The following is a 23,613-nucleotide window of genomic DNA, read 5'->3' as shown; positions in this document are numbered from 1 at the left end:
TTATGGAGATGCATGTTTACTGTATTGACATTTGTGATTATTTTAAATGTGTTTGATTAATCCAACAGCTAAACAGACAATAATAAAATTAAAATTGGATTCCATTTCCTTTTTGTACTTTTTGCTGTTACAGTATTGTTTGTAGCCTACTTAGTTTAGCTATTACTAACCCGTGGTACATCATAGTAATGTACATGTACCAATAGTTTAGCAAACATTTGCAGTACAATGTAATGGTAATCATGTGGTACAACTGAACAAAATGATATGGCTGGATCTTTTTTTCAGTTTCAGTTTTTTTCAGAATAAGAGACTTCTTCCAAAAACAAACACACACACACACACACACACACACACACACACACACACACACACACACACACACACACAGTACCGGTCAAAAGTTGTTAATGTTTTTGAAAGAAGTGTCTTATGCTCATCAAGCCTGCATTTATTTGATTAAAAAGAATACAGAAAAAATTGTGAACGGTAAAATTGTGAAATATTATTACAATTTAAAATAATGTTTTTTTCTATTTGAATATACTTTAAAATATAATGTATTTCTGTGATGTAAAGCTGAATTTTCAGCTTCATTACTCCAGTCTTCAGTGTCACATGATCCTTCAGAAATCATTCTGATATGATGATTTGATGCTCAAAAAAACATGTATTATTATTATCAATGTTGGACAGTTGTGCTGCTTAATATATTTTTTATAACCTGTGATACTTTTTTCAGGATTCTTTGATGAATAGAAAAAGAACAGCATTCTAATATGCTGGTTTTCTGCTCAAGAAACATTTATGATTATTATCATTAATGTTGAAAACAGTAGTGTATTTTTTTTCAGGATTCTTTGATGAATAGAAAGTTCAAAATAACAGCATTTATTTGAAATGGAAATACTTTGTATCATTATAAATGTCTGTCACTTTTGATCAATTTAATGCATGCTGAATAAAAGTATTAATTTCTTTCCCAAAAAAATTAATACAAAATCTTACTGACCACAAACTTTTGAACTATGATGTTACAAAAGCTTTCTATTTAAAATAAATGCTTTCTATTCATCAAAGAATCCAGGAAAAAAAAATGTACACAACTGTTTTTAATATTAATAATAATCATAAATGTTTCTTGAGCAGCAAATCGTTAGAATGATTTCTGAAGGATCATGTGACACTGAAGACTGGAGAGGGTTTTTTCTGATTCTGTGTGCGTGTGTGTGTTATTCATTCCTTTTACTTTCCATTTCACTTTATTTCTTCGGATGCCAGGCATATCCATAAGTATCTTATTTGATTAGTTGATCCTATTGTTGTTTCCAACTCAGAATCACATGTCCAGTAGGGAATGTGAACCGAGCATGTGTTGACACTTTTTTCCACTCCCACTGCTTTCACACGTCTGATGATGAAAGTTGCGAAACCGAAAGTTATCGGATCAATTGAGAATGGGAAAATTACCGTCCATTACATCAGCGTTTGCTATGAACAACCACAACATCCATGCTTCTGTTTGGAGGGTGAACGTGGAGGTGTTGAAGTGGTTTCTTGTGTGCACTGTGGCCTGCACCTGTGTGGGTGTGGTGTACATGCAGTCGACATACATTTGGATGCTTAGGGCTGAAATGGCTGAAATAACGCAGCGGCTCAGGCCTCTGCACACAGCGGGGAAGGAAGGTGGGATATGTTGCGATTCTGCCGTGTGCATCGGGGTAGGTGAGTGCTTTAATGAATGTGCTATTTTAACTGCATAACGCTGTTCATCTATTGCTTCACGAAGAAATGCTACTATTTTGCACATGCATGCCAAAGTATTCTCTGAAGAAACTTAAACTGTAAATATGAATGGTAATGTTTCGGTACTGTGGTATATATCAAAGTAACATGGTATTGTCATTGTTATAACATGGTATTTTAAAGCACCTTGAAGTACCATCTCCATATGGTAGGTGGAGAGTGGGGTAAGATTTGTTTTACTTATGTGGTCCTCAAGATAAAAGAAAATAAGGCAGAAGAAGGCATACACTGCACATCTAAAGTAACGTCAGGATGTTTGCTATCATTTTAAATGACCAGAATACATCTATGACAGGATTCTAAAAATATGGCTTCTTATAAAAAAAAAAAAGTGTTCCTGTGGCTTTGGCTCGATTTACCCCAGGTTAGGGGTAAGTTGCACCATCTGAGTGCAAACAGACCATCTCATTTTATCTGAATCAAACCCATGTGAAATTGTAAAGATGATTTACCTCTTTTAAAAACACCAAATTCCTTTTACAAATAGTTTTCTTAAAGCTAACTTAAACCAACCAAATGAATTTGAAATGTCAATATTTTTAATTGTTTGCATTTCTGAAACAATATGTTGAACACCTAACCTTCCTAAAAACAGACTAAACTGAGAGTTTGTTGAGTACAATTAAATGAAATGAAAACTGAATTAGAATGAATACATGTCATTGAAGTTAAAACGCTGGCTCAGCATTTGGCTCACATTGCCCCATAGTTGCCATTTTGGATAAAACTAGCTAGCTTACCAATTCAGGCTAATATTTAGCTGAATGATTTGCATGGTTTTATACATTGCTAAATTACAGATGTGGATCATAAATATTTTAGACCTGGAAAAATTTGCGTTGATGCAACAGCTATTACATCTGTCATGCTCACATTTGACTTCGACAAGCTTTTAAAGGTCCCATGGCATGAAATTTTCATTTTATGAGGTTTTTCAACATTAATATGAGTTCCCCTAGCCTGAATATTGTCCCCAAGTGGATAGAAATGTTGATCGGTGTAAACCCGAGTTCTGGCTGTCTCTCTCTGCCTTTGAGAAAATGACAGGCCAGACGAGCCAATCCTGAAGTCTCCTGGTTTGACGTCCAAGCAGGAACGGTTTCCTCCCTTTCCTCCGCCCAGAGAATCTGGCACGCCCATGCAAACGCTCGCGAGATCATTCATCATTGCTTGTGAACGAGTGAACGCTGGCAGTTTCTCAGTGTTTGGATGTACAAATGAAAACAGAAGTCTTTTTTCAGTTCCTTCTGATCTGTGATCAGTAATTTCTGATGTGTAGCTAATTATTTATTATTCGTGCACACAATGCGGCTTCTCTCTCTCCAGACAGAACGGTGTTTTCTATCTTGTGAGTCAGTGTTTTGTACGTCCTCGTCGCGTCTATCGGTTCTAAAATGTGCATACAGTCATGAGTTTCTGCTCAACATCGGCCTCTCACACGCCGAAGCTCGGGCTGCACTGGCCGTTGGCCTTCAACATCCCCGACCCCCAGTACTGCATCTGGCCCACAGCGGAGGCACCAAACGCGGCGTGAGATTAAGCAGAAGGGGGGTAAGCGTGAGCATATCCGGGCTAGCCAGCCTAGCCCCACAATAAACTGGATTACATTCGATTACTGCTGTTGTGTCTTTGTTTGCGCTGTGTACTCAACGCGCGTCACTGACGCTTTTATTTTATTTTAAAAATAATGCTATTATCAACACTTACTTTTAACTCGTTCATCTCGACAGCTGTAATGGTACTTTGCATGTGTTACAAAGTTGGTAATAATGATGAAGACGGACTCGGTGTGACTGGGACTCGTGTTTATTCAGAACTCTCAGATACAAACACAATAAACTCGCGCTGACTGACAGTGCTCTCATAACTCAGTAGTTACTATAAATAACATTGTTAGCAATCGCTATGCTCCGTCTCTGGTACGTGAGTGATGTCTGGTTCGCGAACGATCTTTCTTTTGAACCGGTTCTTTTTAGTGAACCCAATCAGTTCACTAAATCGGACTGAATCGTTCTAAACGGTTCGCGTCTCCAGTCAGCGCTGATCCATAATTTACTAAAGTTACTAACTTTCTGACATGAGTGACAGTCCCTCCGACTAGAAATAGACTAATAACCTGAAGTATATGCTGTAACTACAACAGCTCAGACATGCTGAGAACTGATGTGAAGTGAACTCAGGTCCATCCGTCTCTCTGGCAGCAGCTCGTGCCTGCTCGTGCCTCGTAGACCTCGTTAAACCACGCCCCCTCCGCTAATTTAAAATACAAAGATGTCAGCCAATCACAACAGTGGGCGTTTTTACTGAAGTCTCACAGTAGACACGCCTCTTGAAGCAGGGCATTCAGCCACAGGGCAAACAGCAGTATTGAAAAAATGCCTTTTATTTCTAAATTATGACATTTTATGATGTAAAAGTCATACTAACAATATAAGTACACCTCAGGAAACATTATAAAATAATAGAAAAATGCCATGCCATGGGACCTTTAAAGTAAAGTTTTAGTTTTTAAAGTAAATGCCTTCCACTCCTCCCATGAGCTTCACCTTTTCACAGTCAGCAGACATTTTGGTGGTTCCAAAATATATGGTCACATGAAAATAAAAGTGTACAGTTGCCAAAATAAAGGTCCACTTCCCCTCTTTCCCCTAAATTATATCATTCTGCTTCTTACACACAATGTACTGGGGCAGTATCATGGTATGAAATGGTAATACTATTGTACTTTGATATGCTATGGCCTACTATTGTATTTACATGGTGGTACTCTGACACTTTCAAGAATACCATGGTACAGATCCAAAGGATTCAAAGCTACTAAAGTTCATTCAGTCGAGAGCAGTGAGTGATTTTCAGTTTTTCTTCTGTTGTTTGATTCATAATAACAGCAGATATAGCAGCAGGTTCTGTATTTTACACAGCTTTCACTTTAGTACTAGATCTAATGTTTTCGTGTGAACTTTGTGTGTTTCTGACATAACCTTGTGTGTATTTGACAGTTTGATCGCAATAACAGATTAAAGAGAGCTGCCCTCTGGGAGCTCATTTGCATTTAAAGGAGACGCACACAAAACAGCAAATTTTCTCAAACCCAAAAATTGGCATTTTCAAAATGGTATATTAAATGATCTGTTAGGAATTTTGAGCTGAAACTTCACAGACACACTCTGGGGACACCCAAGACTTATATTACATCTTGTAAAAAGGGGCATAATAGGTGCCATTTAATCCTACACAACATCTAAACTTAACAACTACCTTACTAACTATTAATAAGCAGGAGTTTATTGAGGCAAAAATGTCATTATAGTAAATAGTGAGTATTGGACCCGAATCTAAAGTGTGTCCTGTTTGCAATATCAGAGATTACGACACAATTCCAACAAATGTTAAATAAATAAACTCATACCTGAATTCTCTCTCAAGCAAAAGCATTTGTGCAAAAGTTTAGGTTGGAATATTCTCGTTATCCATCCTGCTAGACATTCGTCAAAGTCTGGGATCAAACCTCTAACCATCAACCACAACCCAAAATCATATCTTTCAGGTCAAGAAATAAGCTTAACAAATCCCAACACACCATATAATCATGTATGGTTGGTAGGATATCAGATTTATCAACAGGGAGAAGAACTCAAAAGTATTTACTACAAGGCTAAAAAAATGACCCAAACAAGATTCAAATTGTTTGTTGATTATTTGCTGCCGAAAGTATGAAACCAAATATAGACTATAAGGTCTAAGTCAGGCAATATTGTTAGGCCTAAGCAGTTCATGGTAATGTGACCAAAGGTACTGTATGTGGACACCCCCTTCAAATGGGTTGGGCTATTCCAGTAATATCTGTTAGGACAATGACCAAGAATTGTGTTTTTTTGGCTTTGCTGCAATACTTTGGGAAGGATCCAATAGGGTTTTCCGTGGGATAATGGTTTCTCTGGAATTACTGGCAATACAGAACCCATGAATAATAGAGTGCAACTCATGTCCAATGTGAAACCCTGAAGCAAAATCATTTGAGCTTTAGTATGTGATATCTAATTTGCAATACATTTTGTTATAAGGTAAGCTGTTATCACAGATTCCATGAGAGACGTGGGGGCCGAGATAAGAGAGATGTGACAGAACAGAGGAAACAGAGAAAGAGACGACAAAGTGAGTTATTAGTCACTCTCTCTCTCTGTCTGTCCGTCTTATACAGACAAACACACATATTTCCTCTTGTATCTTATGTGAATTGACCTTTCTTTTAGCAGAGCAGCACACGTTTCTCCATCTTGTTCCTGTGTCCTCGCAGTCGTACGGTGAGTGTAACACCCACAGTGTTAAAGTTAAAGGGAATAGATCAACCAAAACGAAACACCCTGACGCCATTCCAATCCTGTATGACTTCCTTTCTTCCATGGAACACAAAAGATGCTTTGATGAAAGCGCTCTTAAATAAATCCCATGTGCTTCAGCAGATGTGCTCCAGAGAATAAAGGAAGTCATAGAGTTTTAAAACGAAAGTGAGTTACAGTTTTTCTCCATTGGTTTGGCTCATTTCTTGAAACAGAAATTACATTCTCAAAACAACATGGACAAATCTCCAAACCACTTGACAATTGTTCACAACAGAATAGCATTTCTCATTCATTTCATCAAATTGCAAATGTCAATGTACATGTCTCAATGTCTCAGTACATCTTTGCCAATTATTAAGAACAGGTAGCCAACATTTAGCACAGTTTGCAAGTGATTAGATCTTTTTGATCTAAACTGATTGTTAGATTCTCAGTCTAATGGTCGTTCGCTCCAAAACGTATCAGCGTCATTTCATTGTATAAGTCATCACATGCACAATAGTCTGTTCAATTGTCAAAATTAGTCAAGAACATAATACCATGAATACCATATATGAATCCCTTGAAACATTTGCTAAATGTATTACAGCAATTGACAGTCAGGTGAAACTAGACTAATGAAGGAGGACTTTCACACATCTCAGATGACCAATCAAACAGTATGTTTACAGGTGCTGTCCATGACTGTGAATGCTGCCAAACATACATGTAAAGAGCTTGACCATGCAGAACCAGTACAATTTCTGAACATGGAGGCACCTGGCCAAGTAAATGAACAAGGGCAACTGCCTGCTTGAGGAAGAGGAAGAGAGGGGAAGAGAGGGGTGGGAAGGGGTAGAGAGGGGTAGAAAGGGGAAGAGAGGGGTAGAGAGGGGTAGAGAGGGGAAGGGGAAGAGAGGGGTAGAGAGGGGAAGGGGAAGAGAGGGGTAGAGAGGGGAAGGGGTAGAGAGGGGTAGAGAGGGGAAGGGGTAGAGAGAGGAAGGGGAAGAGAGGGGTAGAGAGGGGAAGGGGTAGAGAGGGGTAGAGAGAGGAAGGGGTAGAGAGGGGAAGAGAGGGGTAGAGAGGGGAAGGGGTAGAGAGGGGTAGAGAGAGGAAGGGGTAGAGAGGGGTAGAGAGAGGAAGGGGTAGAGAGGGGAAGGGGTAGAGAGGGGTAGAGAGGGGAAGGGGTAGAGAGGGGTAGAGAGAGGAAGGGGTAGAGAGGGGAAGAGAGGGGTAGAGAGGGGAAGGGGTAGAGAGGGGTAGAGAGAGGAAGGGGTAGAGAGGGGTAGAGAGAGGAAGGGGTAGAGAGGGGTAGAGAGGGGAAGGGGTAGAGAGGGGTAGAGAGAGGAAGGGGAAGAGAGGGGTAGAGAGAGGAAGGGGTAGAGAGGGGTAGAGAGGGGAAGGGGTAGAGAGGGGTAGAGAGAGGAAGGGGTAGAGAGGGGTAGAGAGGGGAAGGGGTAGAGAGGGGTAGAGAGGGGAAGGGGTAGAGAGGGGTAGAGAGAGGAAGGGGTAGAGAGGGGTAGAGAGAGGAAGGGGTAGAGAGGGGTAGAGAGAGGAAGGGGTAGAGAGGGGTAGAGAGAGGAATGGGTAGAGAGGGGTAGAGAGAGGAAGGGGTAGAGAGGGGTAGAGAGAGGAAGGGGTAGAGAGGGGTAGAGAGGGGAAGGGGTAGAGAGGGGTAGAGAGAGGAAGGGGTAGAGAGGGGAAGAGAGGGGTAGAGAGGGGAAGGGGTAGAGAGGGGTAGAGAGAGGAAGGGGTAGAGAGGGGTAGAGAGAGGAAGGGGTAGAGAGGGGTAGAGAGGGGAAGGGGTAGAGAGGGGTAGAGAGGGGAAGGGGTAGAGAGAGGAAGGGGTAGAGAGGGGAAGAGAGGGGTAGAGAGGGGAAGGGGTAGAGAGGGGTAGAGAGAGGAAGGGGTAGAGAGGGGTAGAGAGAGGAAGGGGTAGAGAGGGGTAGAGAGGGGAAGGGGTAGAGAGGGGTAGAGAGAGGAAGGGGAAGAGAGGGGTAGAGAGGGGAAGGGGTAGAGAGGGGTAGAGAGAGGAAGGGGTAGAGAGGGGAAGAGAGGGGTAGAGAGGGGAAGGGGTAGAGAGGGGTAGAGAGAGGAAGGGGTAGAGAGAGGAAGGGGTAGAGAGGGGTAGAGAGGGGAAGGGGTAGAGAGGGGTAGAGAGAGGAAGGGGAAGAGAGGGGTAGAGAGGGGAAGGGGTAGAGAGGGGTAGAGAGGGGAAGGGGTAGAGAGGGGTAGAGAGGGGAAGGGGTAGAGAGGGGTAGAGAGGGGAAGGGGTAGAGAGGGGTAGAGAGAGGAAGGGGAAGAGAGGGGTAGAGAGGGGAAGGGGTAGAGAGGGGTAGAGAGGGGAAGGGGTAGAGAGGGGTAGAGAGGGGAAGAGAGGGGTAGAGAGAGGAAGGGGAAGAGAGGGGTAGAGAGGGGAAGGGGTAGAGAGGGGTAGAGAGAGGAAGGGGAAGAGAGGGGTAGAGAGGGGTAGAGAGAGGAAGGGGAAGAGAGGGGTAGAGAGGGGAAGGGGTAGAGAGGGGAAGGGGTAGAGAGGGGTAGAGAGGGGAAGGGGAAGAGAGGGGAAGAGAGGGGTAGGAAGAGGTATACCTGGAGTAGGATGTGGCCAAAGAAGACGGGGACCAAATTTATCAGATGCGATTCTACTGAGTACCCATGGGTTGACATTGAGAGAGGCTGGACAGAGAATTCAGCCCAACCTCAGCAGATATAAAAAACAAACCTTTGAAAATGCATGAATGAATCTAATTATTTTATAAATGTGGAGAGAAATACATATTTTCATCAATATACAGTACTGGTCTTGTGTGTACTGTTTGGTCAATATATTCATATACTTTACTCTAACAATATCTCTGAAAAAAAATCAAACCCAGATTATATCATTAGAAAAGTAGAAATTTTACAATATTACAAGTGTTTACAGTAAGATTGAGAACAGCAGCGTGTGGATGGCCAGGAGGGTGAGGACGGTAATTTTCATTGTTTTTTTGTGTGTTATATTACAGTATATTATGCTGTATACATTTTCTTTTTACTCTGATGTATGGAAGTTACTTTATGTGTGTGAATGATAATGGTTACATTTTCCTTTGCAGTATGAGTGAAATGTGTGATGTCAAACCTTGGAGGCTACTCTTACCCTAAAATCCTATTTCTTTTTTTTTTTCAGTTTTATACACAATTGTATTCTATTAGCTAGACAAAAATGAAGGACTGGGCTAAGACTGAAAGGTGGACATGAGGGATATTTCAATGGTCCTCTGCCATAGTGACAAAACATCTAAACATTTTGACTTGCAGTGCTTACACAATGCCAAAGGGACGAAGCATTTTGGAGGCACTGACTGTTTAAATGAGATGGAAATGTAGTTTTGACACATGCGTGAACTGTTTTGGGAGAGGTATGAGCTTTTGCAGGTGAACCATGGTGTTGTGCCGAACCATCCACGTTATTTTGGCAAAAGCACCAAGAGTGTTGAGAACGACCGGTCTGTTTCAAGAAATGAGCCAAAGCAATGAGAAGGATCTTTGCCATTTTCATGGCACTGACTATTTATATGGGAAAGGAATTTAGTTCTGAAGCATGAGTGAACAGTTTTGGTAGAGATATTAGCTTTTGCAAGTGAGTTATAGTGTTGTGCTGAACTGTAAGACTGTTTTGCCAAATGATCTTACAATTTTGAGAATGTAATTTCTGTTTCAAGAAATGAGCCAAACCAATGGAGAAAAACTGTAATACTTACTGTTTTTTTATTGAACAATCCCTTTGACATCTGTCATTTGTAGAAATAGATAGAGATTGATAAGATTAGTATAGATAGATAGATAGATAGATAGATAGATAGATAGATAGATAGATAGATAGATAGATAGATAGATAGATAGATAGATAGATAGATAGATAGATAGATAGATAGATAGATAGATAGATAGATAGATAGATAGATAGATAGATAGATAGACAGACAGACGTTAAGTAGATAGACAGACGATAGACAGACAGACGATAGACAGACAGACAGATAGATAGATAGATAGATAGATAGATAGATAGATAGATAGATAGATAGATAGATAGATAGATAGATAGATAGATAGATAGATAGATAGATAGATAGATAGATAGATAGATAGATAGATAGATAGATAGATAGATAGATAGATAGATAGATAGACAGACAGACAGACAGACAGACGATAGACAGATAGATAGATAGATAGATAGATAGATAGATAGATAGATAGATAGATAGATAGATAGATAGATAGATAGATAGATAGATAGATAGATAGATAGATAGATAGATAGACAGACAATGGACAGACAGATAAATAGATAGACAGACAGACAGACAGAGACGATGTACAGACAGACAGACGATAGATAGATAGATAGATAGATAGATAGATAGATAGATAGATAGATAGATAGATAGATAGATAGATAGATAGATAGATAGATAGATAGATAGATAGATAGATAGATAGATAGATAGATAGATAGATAGATAGATAGATAGATAGATAGATAGATAGACAATGGACAGACAGATAAATAGATAGACAGACAGACAGACAGAGACGATGTACAGACAGACAGACGATAGATAGATAGATAGATAGATAGATAGATAGATAGATAGATAGATAGATAGATAGATAGATAGATAGATAGATAGATAGATAGATAGATAGATAGATAGATAGATAGATAGATAGATAGATAGATAGATAGATAGATAGATAGATAGATAGATAGATAGACATATATAGATAGATAGATTGATTGTCTATCTACAGACGATAAGTAGACAGACAGACAGACAGACGATAGACAGACAGATAGATAGATAGATAGATAGACAGACAGACAATGGACAGACAGACAGATGATGTACAGACAGACAGACGATGGATGGATAGATAAATAGATAGATAGATAGATAGATAGATAGATAGATAGATAGATAGATAGATAGATAGATGGATGGATGGATGGATGGATGGATGGATGGATGGATGGATGGTGGATGGATGGATGGATGGATGGATGGATGGATGGATGGATGGATGGATGGATGGATGGATGGATGGATGGATGGATAGATAGATAGATGGATGTTGGAGATGTTGTTTTTCTCTCATTTCTTCTCTGTGTTTTTCTCAGATGATCATGACATCACTGTTCTGTCTTGGGCACTAGGGCAGAGCAGAGGGGTGGGGCTTCAGGTGTCAGGTGACACTGTGACAGTGGAGGCCGAGGGTCCTTACTTCATTTACAGTCAGGTTGGTATTGTTTGGTACTGATACTACTGCATTATCAAATACAGACTTAAAGGCAAAACACCATCGTGCCGCCCCCACACACTCACAATTAAAGACGATCTTTGAGATGCACGTGAAACACTGGAAATTTGAAAATTGCACTATAATAAAAGCATACAGAAGCATGTTATCAGATTTTTTAAAAATTCTGCAATGTTAAAAACAAATCAGCAGCACTAGTGCAAATGCAAATTCTGTTTTATATTATATAATAAGAGTAGCCTATATGTAGCCTATATGTAAAAATACCAGCTGTTTTTTATGCTATATAAAAAATGTAATATTACATTTCCAAAAAATGCATTCAGATATGCTCAACGTACGTCCAATCAACTTTCATTTTGGAACTATTTTTCAACCATGACAGGACGTGTCGGAGGGACGTCTTTTCAACGGTCATTAAACGTCCAAATGTTAGCTGGAATATATACGCACTAGGGATGCCACAATTCTCAATATAATATTGAACCGTTCGGTACGGCTTTCACGGTTCAATACGCGCCTGTGAATTGCGGTTTTCTCGGTTTTGCATTTAATTTATTATTTTTCTACAAATTCCATAATTTGCCTCCTCCATCCCAATACTGAACAACGCGACATACATTCACATCACACGTTAGTGATAGAGATATACTCACGGAACACTAGAGTTATTCACAATCAAGAAAGTTCATTATTTGCATGCATTTTAAAGCCTTGCCGGCTCATTCGCGTGCACGGTTTTAACATGCGCTTTTCCGAGCTCGCGCACTAAACGCCTGTCAAACACGTGATTACTGGACTAAATAGTCGTTTTACTGCGCTAATACTGTCAAATACACACAAGGTTAACATAAACACAGTCGGTTATGTCTAAAGTGAAAGTAAAATCGCGTGTGTCTGTATATTAGATGCACGCAGGTCTTACATTGACAACAGCCCTGTAGTGAACATGCGATCCTTAAAGGGACAGTTCACCTCTAAAATTATGTCATTATTTACTCACTCTAATATTGTTTCAAACCTGTTTTCATTTCTCGATGACAGAATTTTCATTTTTGAACGAACTATCCCTTTAATGTTAATACAACAACAAAAGACAAAGAGAAAATCCCTCACTGCTCTTGACTGAAAAAACTAATACAGCTAAGAATCAATATATATTTTATAGTCTATGTAGTGTTTTATTTTTACATTTTATTCATTCAATTTCATACTTTAATGCTGCTGTACAGCTCTGAGCTGCAAGTGTAAATCTTTATATTTATATATATTTATTTTATATTATACAATACACTAGGAATACAAGGTTTTTTTTAAAGTAAAGTTTTAAGTTTAAGTAAGGTTTTTCAATTCTTTTAAGTAAAATAAAGATAGAGTATTGCAATAAAAAATAGTCTTTTTTCTCCTTAACCTCTTGCTGTTCCTGTCGCCTAAGAATAGAATAACCAAAAATTTATGTGACAAGCCATCAGAACCGAACCGAACCGAAAACCGTGGTTAAAAACCGAGGTATGTATTGAACCGTGGACTAACTGTATTGTTGCATCCCTAATTCGCACACAATAAAGTGAGCCACATAAATTCTCCCCCGCTTTCTCTCACATACACATGCATAAGCCTACCTTTCAGAAGCGCGTGTCGGGCTTTAAAATCATTAGCCATCACCGGCAGTAAAAGTAGTCATCTTTTGTATTCATGTACAGATATTTATTTATTTATTTTTTAATTTTGATGATATTTTTGGATGTACATCAGGGAGTTTTTCATGTAGACTGATGGTGCTTTATGTGGGGAGGAATGGGGTGGGAGTGGTAGGCTACTAGAATGAAGGAAAGTTCATTTAGATTTAGAATTAATAATGGAGTGATAATAATTCAAACGAATTTTCAAAAAAATTATAATTAAATAAATTTAACTGAAAAAAAAATCTCTTTCATTCTTGCCGCCCTGACTGTTCTGCCATCCTAAGCGGCTGCCTAGTTCGTCTATAGCCACGCGCCGGCCCTGCGTCCATGAAATTTTCATGAAATAGTTTCAAATTTGCAAGTTAGCAATTCGCGAGCTTGCCGAATTCAGCACTGAACAAAATCTCAGTGTTTTGAGCGGTGAGTGGATTCTAACTTAAACACCTCTGATTGGTCGTTGTGATATGTTTGGGATTGGCTACGTTGCTCAACGCTGCAAAAACACGTTGTAAATAGAAACCTTTGACGCTCTTCAGAGATACTCACTGGATCGCTTGCCAAATCTGTTTCGCCAGTGTGCTATTACAGAGAAAACTGATCCTAGACCAGCAGTTATGGGAAGCTATGGGAAGCAGGAGCAGGCAGGGGAAGGCTTGCTTACACACACTCCGCCAATGCTTGCACCTGTAAATCGTTTTTATTTTATTTGAGTTGTTCTTGTTGCTTTTGTGCTATTTTAGGGTACGTTTACACAACAACAATATACTAAAAATGGGAAAAGACGTTGCATTTTTTGGCATACACCATTGTTAAAATGACCCCCGTTCACACGGATCCACGGAATCGCCTAAAAACGCTGCATTCTTCTGCCAGGCCAGTAGTTGGCGATGTCACTTTGTAAAGAAACACTATGCACCTGAACACGTAATACCATGCGGCAGGGGCGCCCTATAGGGGGGAAAAGTTAGGACAATTCCAAGGACAGGGGCCCCAACAAATAGGTAAAAACTAATTCAATTATTTTATTATATTATACACTATATAAACCATCATCATTGAGTATATTTCAAATAATAATAAAATGAATGATGTCTTTGATTTAACTTATTTTGGCAATAAAAGTTAAATATCCCCATTGACCAAAAAGTAAACATCCATATTGACCGACCACCCCTCTGTATCAGCATGAAATGGTTTGGTCCTGCCTTAGCGCACTCATCAGTAGCTGCATTTCCATTACAGATTTTCACAACACTTTTGCGATATTTTCTAAAAGTCGGTCAAAAATATTACGAAATGACGGTACGAAATGATCACAAATGATGTGACTAAAACAATTTTTTTCCTCTCGTGATCAGTCATTCCAAAAATTATGCCATGTATGTTGTTAGGTTTATATCCCAGCCACCGCACGCCATTATTATTAATGGAAGGAAACGTGTGTTATCCAAGCATTGATGGATTAATGTTTGATTTTGATGGTGGTAATTCAAAGGTTTTTTTTTTACCACTTTATTTTGGCTCGAATTCTGTTTGTTGGAAATATAAACTGAATTTAGAAATGCTTTTGAAATGAAAAACTTTGCGTTTAATAAACAAAATCAATTTTTGAAATGAAGACAGCGTTTGGAGTGCAAAATAATCTGAGTCCACTGCCTTTGCTGTTTTTGTAAGTGTACACAAATAAAAGTAGACAGTTTATAGTTTATAATTATATCTTGCACTATTCTGTATGGCTAAAAATGAGTATTGTGAGTTTTTTCCACTGTCATAAAGGAAAAAATCCATTAAGACGCCGACGACTTCGTCAGACAGAGAGTTAAAGAAAACGCAGCCTATTTAGTTTCATAGTTAGGCTATGTTTAAATAGTATTATTATTTTAATTTCATATGTTGATTATGAAAACTGAGCAGCATGAGTAATAATCAGATGCGCGGGCGGCTATGTCTGGGGACATGGATTTTGAGCATGTATTTCATTTAATTTTGTCTCCTCTAAAGTCTTTCTTTAAAATTAATTTCGTTTTGTATACATTTTATCTTAATTTTAATCAATGTTTCATAAACTAATTGGCTGGATTTATTAAACAATTAGGAAATATAGCAGTCAATATAATCGTGACATAGAGGCCTCAGCGACATTAATAGCATTGCATGTGAAGTGGAGCGCGTCTCACAGACATGAGAAATATGTCGTTTGAAATGTCTACTTTTAAACGAAACAATTCAAAATGAAAATAAAAATGCTACTCTCTGATTATGTAATAAAATGTGCATTTCTCTCTTGGCACGTCCACTAGCTGCGGAGATCAGCACCGTCAGCCGACATGACACAGAAAACTCTAGAGTTTATTAATAAACAATTAAAATGTCTCCTTGCTTTTTTTGACACATTCATAATCAATACTTTTGCCAGTTCTTTGTGGCAAGCTTAATGCGTGCGCTTGAGTGGGGATAATAATAGCCTTTTATATCGGTAGCATACTCATTACAGTAATATATTAATATATTAGCCATACGTAAACGCTCAGGTTTAGAATTCTCATATTTATGTAATTAAATTAATAAAAGTGCTTGGTCAACGAATGGCTTAAATGAACAACTAGGCCTACTATTATATAAAAAAAAACGTTAGTCGGGGACAGCCCTACTTATTTCACATATTTTTGAACTAATTTTGCAATGTGCATTCTGTGATGAGCGAGCAGCGCTGAGCGGAATGAGCAAGCTCGAGGTCAGTATTAGATTTTGGATAGCTAGCTTGGCCTGTATGTTTTTGGTGCAGAATGGGTGTGTTAGGGGGGGCCCAACCTCATATTCTTGCATAGGGCCCAAAATCACTAGCGGCGCCCCTGCCAAGCGGCAACCTCCCACAGTTTCCTGAAGCCAATACGGAAGTGACTTAAACTGCAATCGCCCTATCGTAAGCCCCGCCCCCCTTAGTTACTGTTGCGAACTCGGACAAACGAAGTTGCTTAATCCTACAATGTACAGCTGTCAGTGTGAAAACTTTATCCAAAGATGTTTTTGGACACAGAATGGCCAAACTTTACTGATGGTTTATGAAATTTATTGCATCGTTTTTCACTTCAAAAAATCATCGTAAGAGCTGAACAAACAAAGTATAAGAAGTGCGCATTACAGTTTTTCTCAATTACTAAAACACTAAACCCCATTGTCTGAACCAAATGCTCAGTTGCCTGAACCCACTGATTGAATCAATCACTCTTTTGGCAAAACCATAAGCACTTTTCACCTGTTTAGACACAACTTGCCAACACATTTTCATTGTGATGCACCCGTGCTGCATAATGGTGAGCACAGGTGACAAAAGTCAAACACAATTAAAGGGTTAGTTCACCCAAAAATGAAAATTCTGTCATTAATTACTCACCCTCATGTCGTTGGACACCCGTAAGACCTCCGTTCATATTCGGAACACAAATGAAGATATTTTAGTGTAAAGCTGATGGCTAAGAAAGGCTTCAGACAGGCCTCCATTGGCATTCAGTACATTGACACTTCCAAGATCCATGAAAGGCACTTAAAACGTCGTAACAAAGTCTCTCACCACAGTGGCTCTACAATAATCATACAATGCGACGACAATAGTTTTTGTGCGAAAAAAAAAATCAAAATAACACCTTTATCCAACTTGTTCTTGTCTTCCGTGTGCGCCTCCACGACGCATGCGCGAGAATATGACGCAGATCCGGCGTTCGGACAGATGACCCAGAAGCGATTTGTTTACGAGCAGAGGAAGACGCGCGTGTCTAAGCTGTTGGATTCTACATTGATCGTGCTTTAGGTCTCGGCGTAGTGCTCAAAATGGGGCTTAAGTGTGTATTTCATCGATTCCCGAACACCGGCGCTACGTCATATTCTCGCGCATGCGTCGTGGAGGCGCACACGGAAGACAAGAACAAGTTGGATAAAGGTGTTATTTAGATTTTTTTTTGCGCACAAAAACTATTGTCGTCGCATTGTATGATTATTGTAGAGCCACTGTGGTGAGATAGACTTTGTAACGACGTTTTAAGTGCCTTTCATGGATCTTGGAAGTGTCAATGTACTGAATGCCAATGGAGGCCTATCTGAAGCCTTTCTCAGCCATCAGCTTTCAACTAAAATATCTTCATTTGTGTTCCGAATATGAACGGAGGTCTTACGGGTGTCCAACGACATGAGGGTGAGTAATTAATGACAGAATTTTCATTTTTGGGTGAACTAACCCTTTAAAGCACAGATGTCACCACTTGAACACAACAACTCAAAACTGATCACGCTTGTGGCTAATGATGTGAGGGAACATATACAGTAAGCCAGTTCAGAGAGCACTGGTTTGTGAGGCCCTACAATGGATAGAAATCTGAGAGGAAGAGTTTGTGAGAGGAGGTCGAGGTAGTCCGCGAAGACAAAGAACAGTAATATATGATGAAATCAGAGCTACTGTCATTGACCATGTTCTTGTCCATGGCATGAGCTGGACAATGGGTACAACCAAACATCAGTAGATTCACTGTGTCTACCATAATCCGAAGATTTAGAGAAGACCTTTTTTTGACAGCAATTACTGTATGACATACTATATACTGTACCACAGTATACTGTAAGTAAATATATGTTTCAGTACATCACTGTACCAATATACTGTAGTATTGTAATGGAGGGTTGATCTAACTGTTTGTAGGCCTAGTATTCCATGTACAACCCCAAATCAGAAAAAGTTGGGACAGTATGGAAAACGCAAATAAAAAAAGAAGTGATTTCTAAATTTACTTTGACTTGTATTTCATTGCAGACAATATGAACACAAAATATTTCATATTTTGTCTGGTCAACTTCATGTCATTTGTAAATATGCATCCTTTCCTGTCATTCAAACCTGCAACACATTTCAAAAAAAGTTGGGACAGTAAAGCATTTACCACTTTGTAATGTTGCCATTCCTTTTCACAACACTTTAAAGACGTTTAGGGACTGAAGACACCAAGTGATGAAGTGTTTCAGGTGTAATTTTGTCCCATTCTTCCTGCAAACAAGTCTTAAGGTGGGCAACAGTACGGGGTCTTCGTTGTCGCATTTTGCGCTTCAAAATGCGCCACACATTCTCTATTGGAGACAGGTCGGGACTGCAGGCAGGCCAGTCAAGTACCCGTACCCTCTTCCTCCGCAGCCAGGACTTTGTAATGTGTGCAGAATGTGGTTTTGCATTGTCTTGTTGAAATATGCATGGACGTCCCTGGAAAAGATGTCTTCTTGAAGGCAGCATATTATGCTCCAAAATCTCTATGTACTTTTCAGCATTAATGGTGCATTCACAGAAGTGCAAGTTACCACAACCCCATACCATGACAGACCCTGGCTTTTGGACTTGTTGCTGGTAACAGTCTGGATGATCCTTTTCTTCTTTGGTCCGGAGCACACGGCGTCCATTCCTTCCAAAAAATACCTGAAATACTGATTCATCTGACCACAGTACACGTTTCCACTGTGTGATGGTCCATCCCAGATGCCTCCGAGCCCAGAGAAGTCGACGGCGCTTCTGGACACTGTTAACATAGGGCTTCCTTTTGGCACAGTACAGTTTTAACTGGCATTTGTGGATGTAACTACGTATTGTGGTACTTGACAAAGGTTTGCCAAAGTAGTCCTGAGCCCATGTGGTGATATCGCTTATAGATGAATGACGATTCTTGATGCAGTGCCGCCTGAGGGATCGGAGATCACGGTTGTTCAGCTTAGGCTTGCGCCCTTGTCCTTTACGCACTGAAATTCCTCCAGATTCCTTGAATCTTTTAATTATGTTATGCACTGTTGAAAGTGAAATATCCAAATCTCTTCCTATCTTTCTTTGAGGAACATTGTTTTTAAACATTTCAATAATTTTCTCACATATTTGTTGGCAAACTGGCGATCCTCGGCCCATCTTTGCTCCTAAAGGATTAGACCTTTCTTGGATGCTTCTTTTGTACCAAATCATAATTACAATCACCTGTTGACATCACCTGTTTCAAATCACATCATTATTTAACCATTTTACCTCATCACTAGCCCTAAATTGCTCCTGTCCCAACTTTTTTTTAAATGTGTTGCAGGTCTGAATGACAGGAAAGGATGCATATTTACAAATGACATGAAGTTGACCAGACAAAACATGAAATATTTTGTGTTCATATTGTCTGCAATGAAATACAAGTCAAAGTAAATTTAGAAATCACTTCTTCTTTTTTTTTGTGCGTTTTCCATACTGTCCCAACATTTTCTGATTTGGGGTTGTACTTTTTCTACTATTTATTTGTGCCCTACTCAATACAATAAATGACTTTAAGCATTCGGGTTTATTCTTTTGCTCGCCACAGGTGCTGTATAAAAATACCACCTGGGTGATGGGTCATGTGATCACGAAGAGGCTGAACGGGGCGGAGACTAAGCTGATGAAGTGTCTAAAAAGCATGTCCAGTAACGTCAGTCAGCAACTCAACACTTGCTACACTGCAGGTGAGTTATCATAAAAAAAATTTATTAACTCTGCATTGTTTATGCATCAGACCTGAAATCGCCCCCTATACCCTTCAATACAACACTATTTGAAGGGACAGCCATTTGTAGTGTTGTCCAAAACCATAGAGGACATTATTGAGTGCACTCATTCAATCCCACAATGCAAAGTGTACAACCGATGTACGCTCAACGGCTAGAGAATACCCATAATGCACTGTGAGAGTCACGCTTTGAATGAATTCTCGCCAGAAGATGGCTTCCGGAGCTTAATCATCATTTCATCCATTTTTCAAACCACTGGTCCAATATGAGTACAGCGTAATATCATACAGGTACACATTCCTTTTTAATGGATTGTTTAACCCTTTCATGTATAGAGATCACTACAGTGGACAGCTATTCAAAAATACCGTTTTTACAGATGAGTGGTTCATATATCATTAGCCTGATTCGTATAGGCTAAATCTTAATTTCCTGAATATATAATATGCAATTTTTATTCCTAAAAACATGATGAATAATGGTTTTCTGATGGTTGACAGTATTTTCTGAATCATTAAGTGATAATTAGAGATATCAAAAATACTCCCTGTAAAAACATTTAGCTGTAATATATCAGCAAAGGGTGCATCTCAATCAGCTTCCTAGTTCAGGGCACTGATCAGGGCTGACTCATTTGCAAAATCCTTCCAGTGCACTGAAACGTTCGCTCCCTAAAAGGTCCCACAATGCACTATGAAGACCAGGGAGCATCGACGCTCACTATGGGTGTGTCTCAATCAGCTCCCTACAGTAGTGAAGCAGTATACCGTGTGCACTGGTAAGGACAGTAAGGACTCACTACACATTAGGACACTGACGACTGTATTTCCGGCAACATGACAACATCCCCTCATTGTGCAACGTCACAACATCAGCAGAACTGATATCTTTATTATATCATTTTTCATGTTATTTAAAGCAGGTTTTTTTTTTTATCTTTTAGATGCCACGGATCCCTAAATATGATCATCCCTGTGAGAGGGACCTAAAAATTATAAGGATTTTATTTATATTATATTATATTAAATATTATATTCATTTATTTTAAGTCTTTGATAAATACTTAATTTATAGACAGAAAAATTTATATTACAGATCTAAAATTCGTTTCAGTTACATTATTATATATTTTGTTCTACCCACTGTAGTAATGTATCGTTATATGTATTATTTTTTATTTAGTTTTCATCAAATATTTATTTATTTATATAAATCACATTTTTATTTTATTTATTTTAATCTATTTAATAGATTAGTGACTAACTAATTCTGTCTGTCTAGCAATGTATGTTTATGCTGACATATAATTAAATAATTGTTTAAAATGCATCTTTCGCCGTCCTTATGTGTAGTGAGTTGGCTCACGTGATTTGTGTTTTGTGCTTTAGAACTTTTGTCCAGATTTCTTTTCTGGGTATGTATGCAAATTAGTGCATGTAATACATTTTGCATATTTAAACATAACATTTCAGACAACTTGTAAAACAAAACAATAGTCTTAATGTGCTGTGATTAATCAACTAACAGTCTCAGTTGCTTGATGATTGATAAAGGTGAGATCATCTGTTGCAGAAGTTCTTGTTCATACAAAAACCTTGAACTATTTGCAAAATATTTACTCTGTGTCTGATAATGAAGTATGTGTTTCTGTCATAGGAATTTACTTCCTGGAGTCTGGATCCACCCTCCAGCTCTCTGTTCCCCGCAAATCTGCAGAGCTCATCCTCACGGCTCACGCTACCTTCATGGGCCTCTTCAGCATATGACACACACACACACACACACACCTAAATCAAGTTTAACTGACAGGAACCCTTTCATCCTCTGCATGATAGTTTTAGACCCGCAGGAATTTTAGTTTCATTCCCAAATAACAGTGGCAAGCGCTTTTGATGTGGTGCATGCGTGACACCTAGTGGACAGTTGCAATACTTGCAAGTTGAAAATGGTACTAGTGTATATTACCATGGTACTACTCTGTTTGAACGTGGTATCATGGTAATTTGGATGTAAATATCATGTTATATGAATATGGTAATAATTCAGTGCCATATTATGTATCACAATGCCCAGGTGTTACTATCTGATCTGATATAGCTATTGTATGGTACCATGGTAATTCCCCTTCATTTTGATTTCTAAATAAATTCAGAGCCGTCTTGTGTGACATGCATGCAACCTACACCTTTCAATGAACATGCAATAATAATGATGATATACAACTATTATAACCCCTCATAACACTTTTTAACATAAAATAAATACATAAAACACTAGTTTTTCTGTACACATTTCTGTGCAAACACTGAACAGGAATAGTTTATCCTTTTCAATAAATCAAACATAATATGTTCATCTGTTCTCTTCTAATGCCACAACTTGAGTTATTATTTCTATTTATTGCAACTTTGTTAGGAAAAACTGCCAATAACAGAAATAATCATTAGCATTTAAGAAGTGGTTTGCAATGTTTTCTCATACTTAATTATTTCTCACATTAAAAATAAACATGTAAAATCAGGGATTTGTAATCATTTGCATTCTGTTTTTTTTTATTTCTGATTTAAAACACTGTTTCTACACCTTTTTTTCAGTGTACAGGTGCTGGTCATATAATTAGAATATCATCAAAAAGTTGATTTATTTCACTAATTCCATTCAAAAAGTGAAACTTATATATTATATTCATTCATTACACACAGACTGATATATTTCAAATGTTTAATTCTTTTAATGTTGATGATTATAACTGACAACTAAGGAAAATCCCAAATTCAGTATCTCAGAAAATTAGAATATTACTTAAGACCAATACAAAGAAAGGATTTTTAGAAATCTTGGCCAACATGCAAAGTATGAGCATATACAGCACTCAATACTTAGTTGGGGCTCCTTTTGCCTGAATTACTGCAGCAATGCGGCGCGGCATGGAGTCGATCAGTCTGTGTGGGGTTAGGGTTAGGGTTAGTGGCCTTCAGCTCTTCTGCATTGTTGGGTCTGGCATATCGCATCTTCCTCTTCACAATACCCCATAGATTTTTTATTGGGTTAAGGCAGCGTTACTCAAAGTGTGGGGCGCGCCCCACTGGTGGGGAATAGAGACGCGACAGGTGGGGCGCGACAAACGGGAGGAAATGTGGTCATTTTTGAGCCCATCTTTATTACCCCTTTGAGCGGTCCCACATGTGGGATTTTTATTTCGGTGCACCTGAGATGAGATGTGCTGCGCTGGTGGAAACAACATGAGACCATGACACCGCGACTGTCAAGATGACTCGCTCAGTGTTTAGAGTGGCGCGGGGCTGGCGCTATGCAACGCATCGCCACAAATGAGTAAAGCAAGCCAACACGCAAACGGCCGCAAGTGAAACAGAAAATAGGCTACGTCTTAGATGCTCAAAAACACAATCATCTTCATTAAAACGAATGAGACTAAATGCTCTTCCCAATGTTCAGGTCGCTCTCTCATATTGCGGTCTTTGATCTTGAAATGAGCTGATGAGCTCGAATGAGAATGAAATGAGATGAAATGAGCTCATCTGTTGCTTTCGTTGACGTGAACTCCGTTAAATGTGCATATAGCTCAGACCGGGAATTGAAGATCGGATTTATAATAATTTTGTAGATAGGTGTAAGGATAGGACAAACAGCATGTGCATGTGTGTGTGTGTGTGTGTGTGTGTGTGTGTGTGTGTGTGTGTGTGTGTGTTTTATTTTTTTCTCGATCAGCCCGTTTTGTTTGTGAGCGCCGTTGCGAGCAGCCTGCCTCAGCTTGTACAAAAATGCCTTTTTTAGGCTAAACGTTTAAATTAACATTGTGTTGCTTGAAATGTTTTATATCTATGGATTTTATTATAAGCAAGTGACAAGTCCAGTTTTGATTTGAGAGGCTAAATTAATCAAACATGTGGTTAACTAACTGTCGGCTGCTGGCCGCTTGGTCG

The 23,613-nt window shown here is 39.0% G+C and overlaps 1 protein-coding gene across 4 annotated transcripts; it reads left to right on the top strand.

Annotated features, from left to right (window-relative positions):
* The first annotated feature begins 1,170 nt into the window (after positions 1-1,170).
* On the top strand, positions 1,171-22,198 carry tnfsf13 (TNF superfamily member 13). 4 transcript variants are annotated; one of them, XM_079814405.1, is made up of 6 exons: positions 1,171-1,721; positions 5,871-5,961; positions 6,060-6,110; positions 11,299-11,417; positions 19,486-19,624; positions 21,326-22,198. In XM_079814405.1, the coding sequence occupies exons 1-6, from the start codon at positions 1,458-1,460 to the stop codon at positions 21,433-21,435; spliced, it is 774 nt and encodes a 257-aa protein (XP_079670531.1). In that variant the 5' UTR covers positions 1,171-1,457; the 3' UTR covers positions 21,436-22,198. The 4 variants fall into 4 exon arrangements, with proteins under 4 accessions (XP_079670531.1, XP_079670534.1, XP_079670532.1 ...); XM_079814408.1 differs by having other exon boundaries at positions 6,063-6,110; positions 11,335-11,417; positions 21,326-22,197; XM_079814406.1 differs by having other exon boundaries at positions 6,063-6,110; positions 21,326-22,197.
* Positions 22,199-23,613: the final 1,415 nt, after the last annotated feature.

The sequence above is a fragment of the Gobio gobio genome (assembly GCF_949357685.1).
Source record: "Gobio gobio genome assembly, chromosome: 4".
Taxonomy (NCBI): domain Eukaryota; kingdom Metazoa; phylum Chordata; class Actinopteri; order Cypriniformes; family Gobionidae; genus Gobio; species Gobio gobio.
The sequence above is the reverse complement of the archived record's forward strand: the minus strand, read 5'-3'. Positions and strand labels throughout refer to the sequence as shown.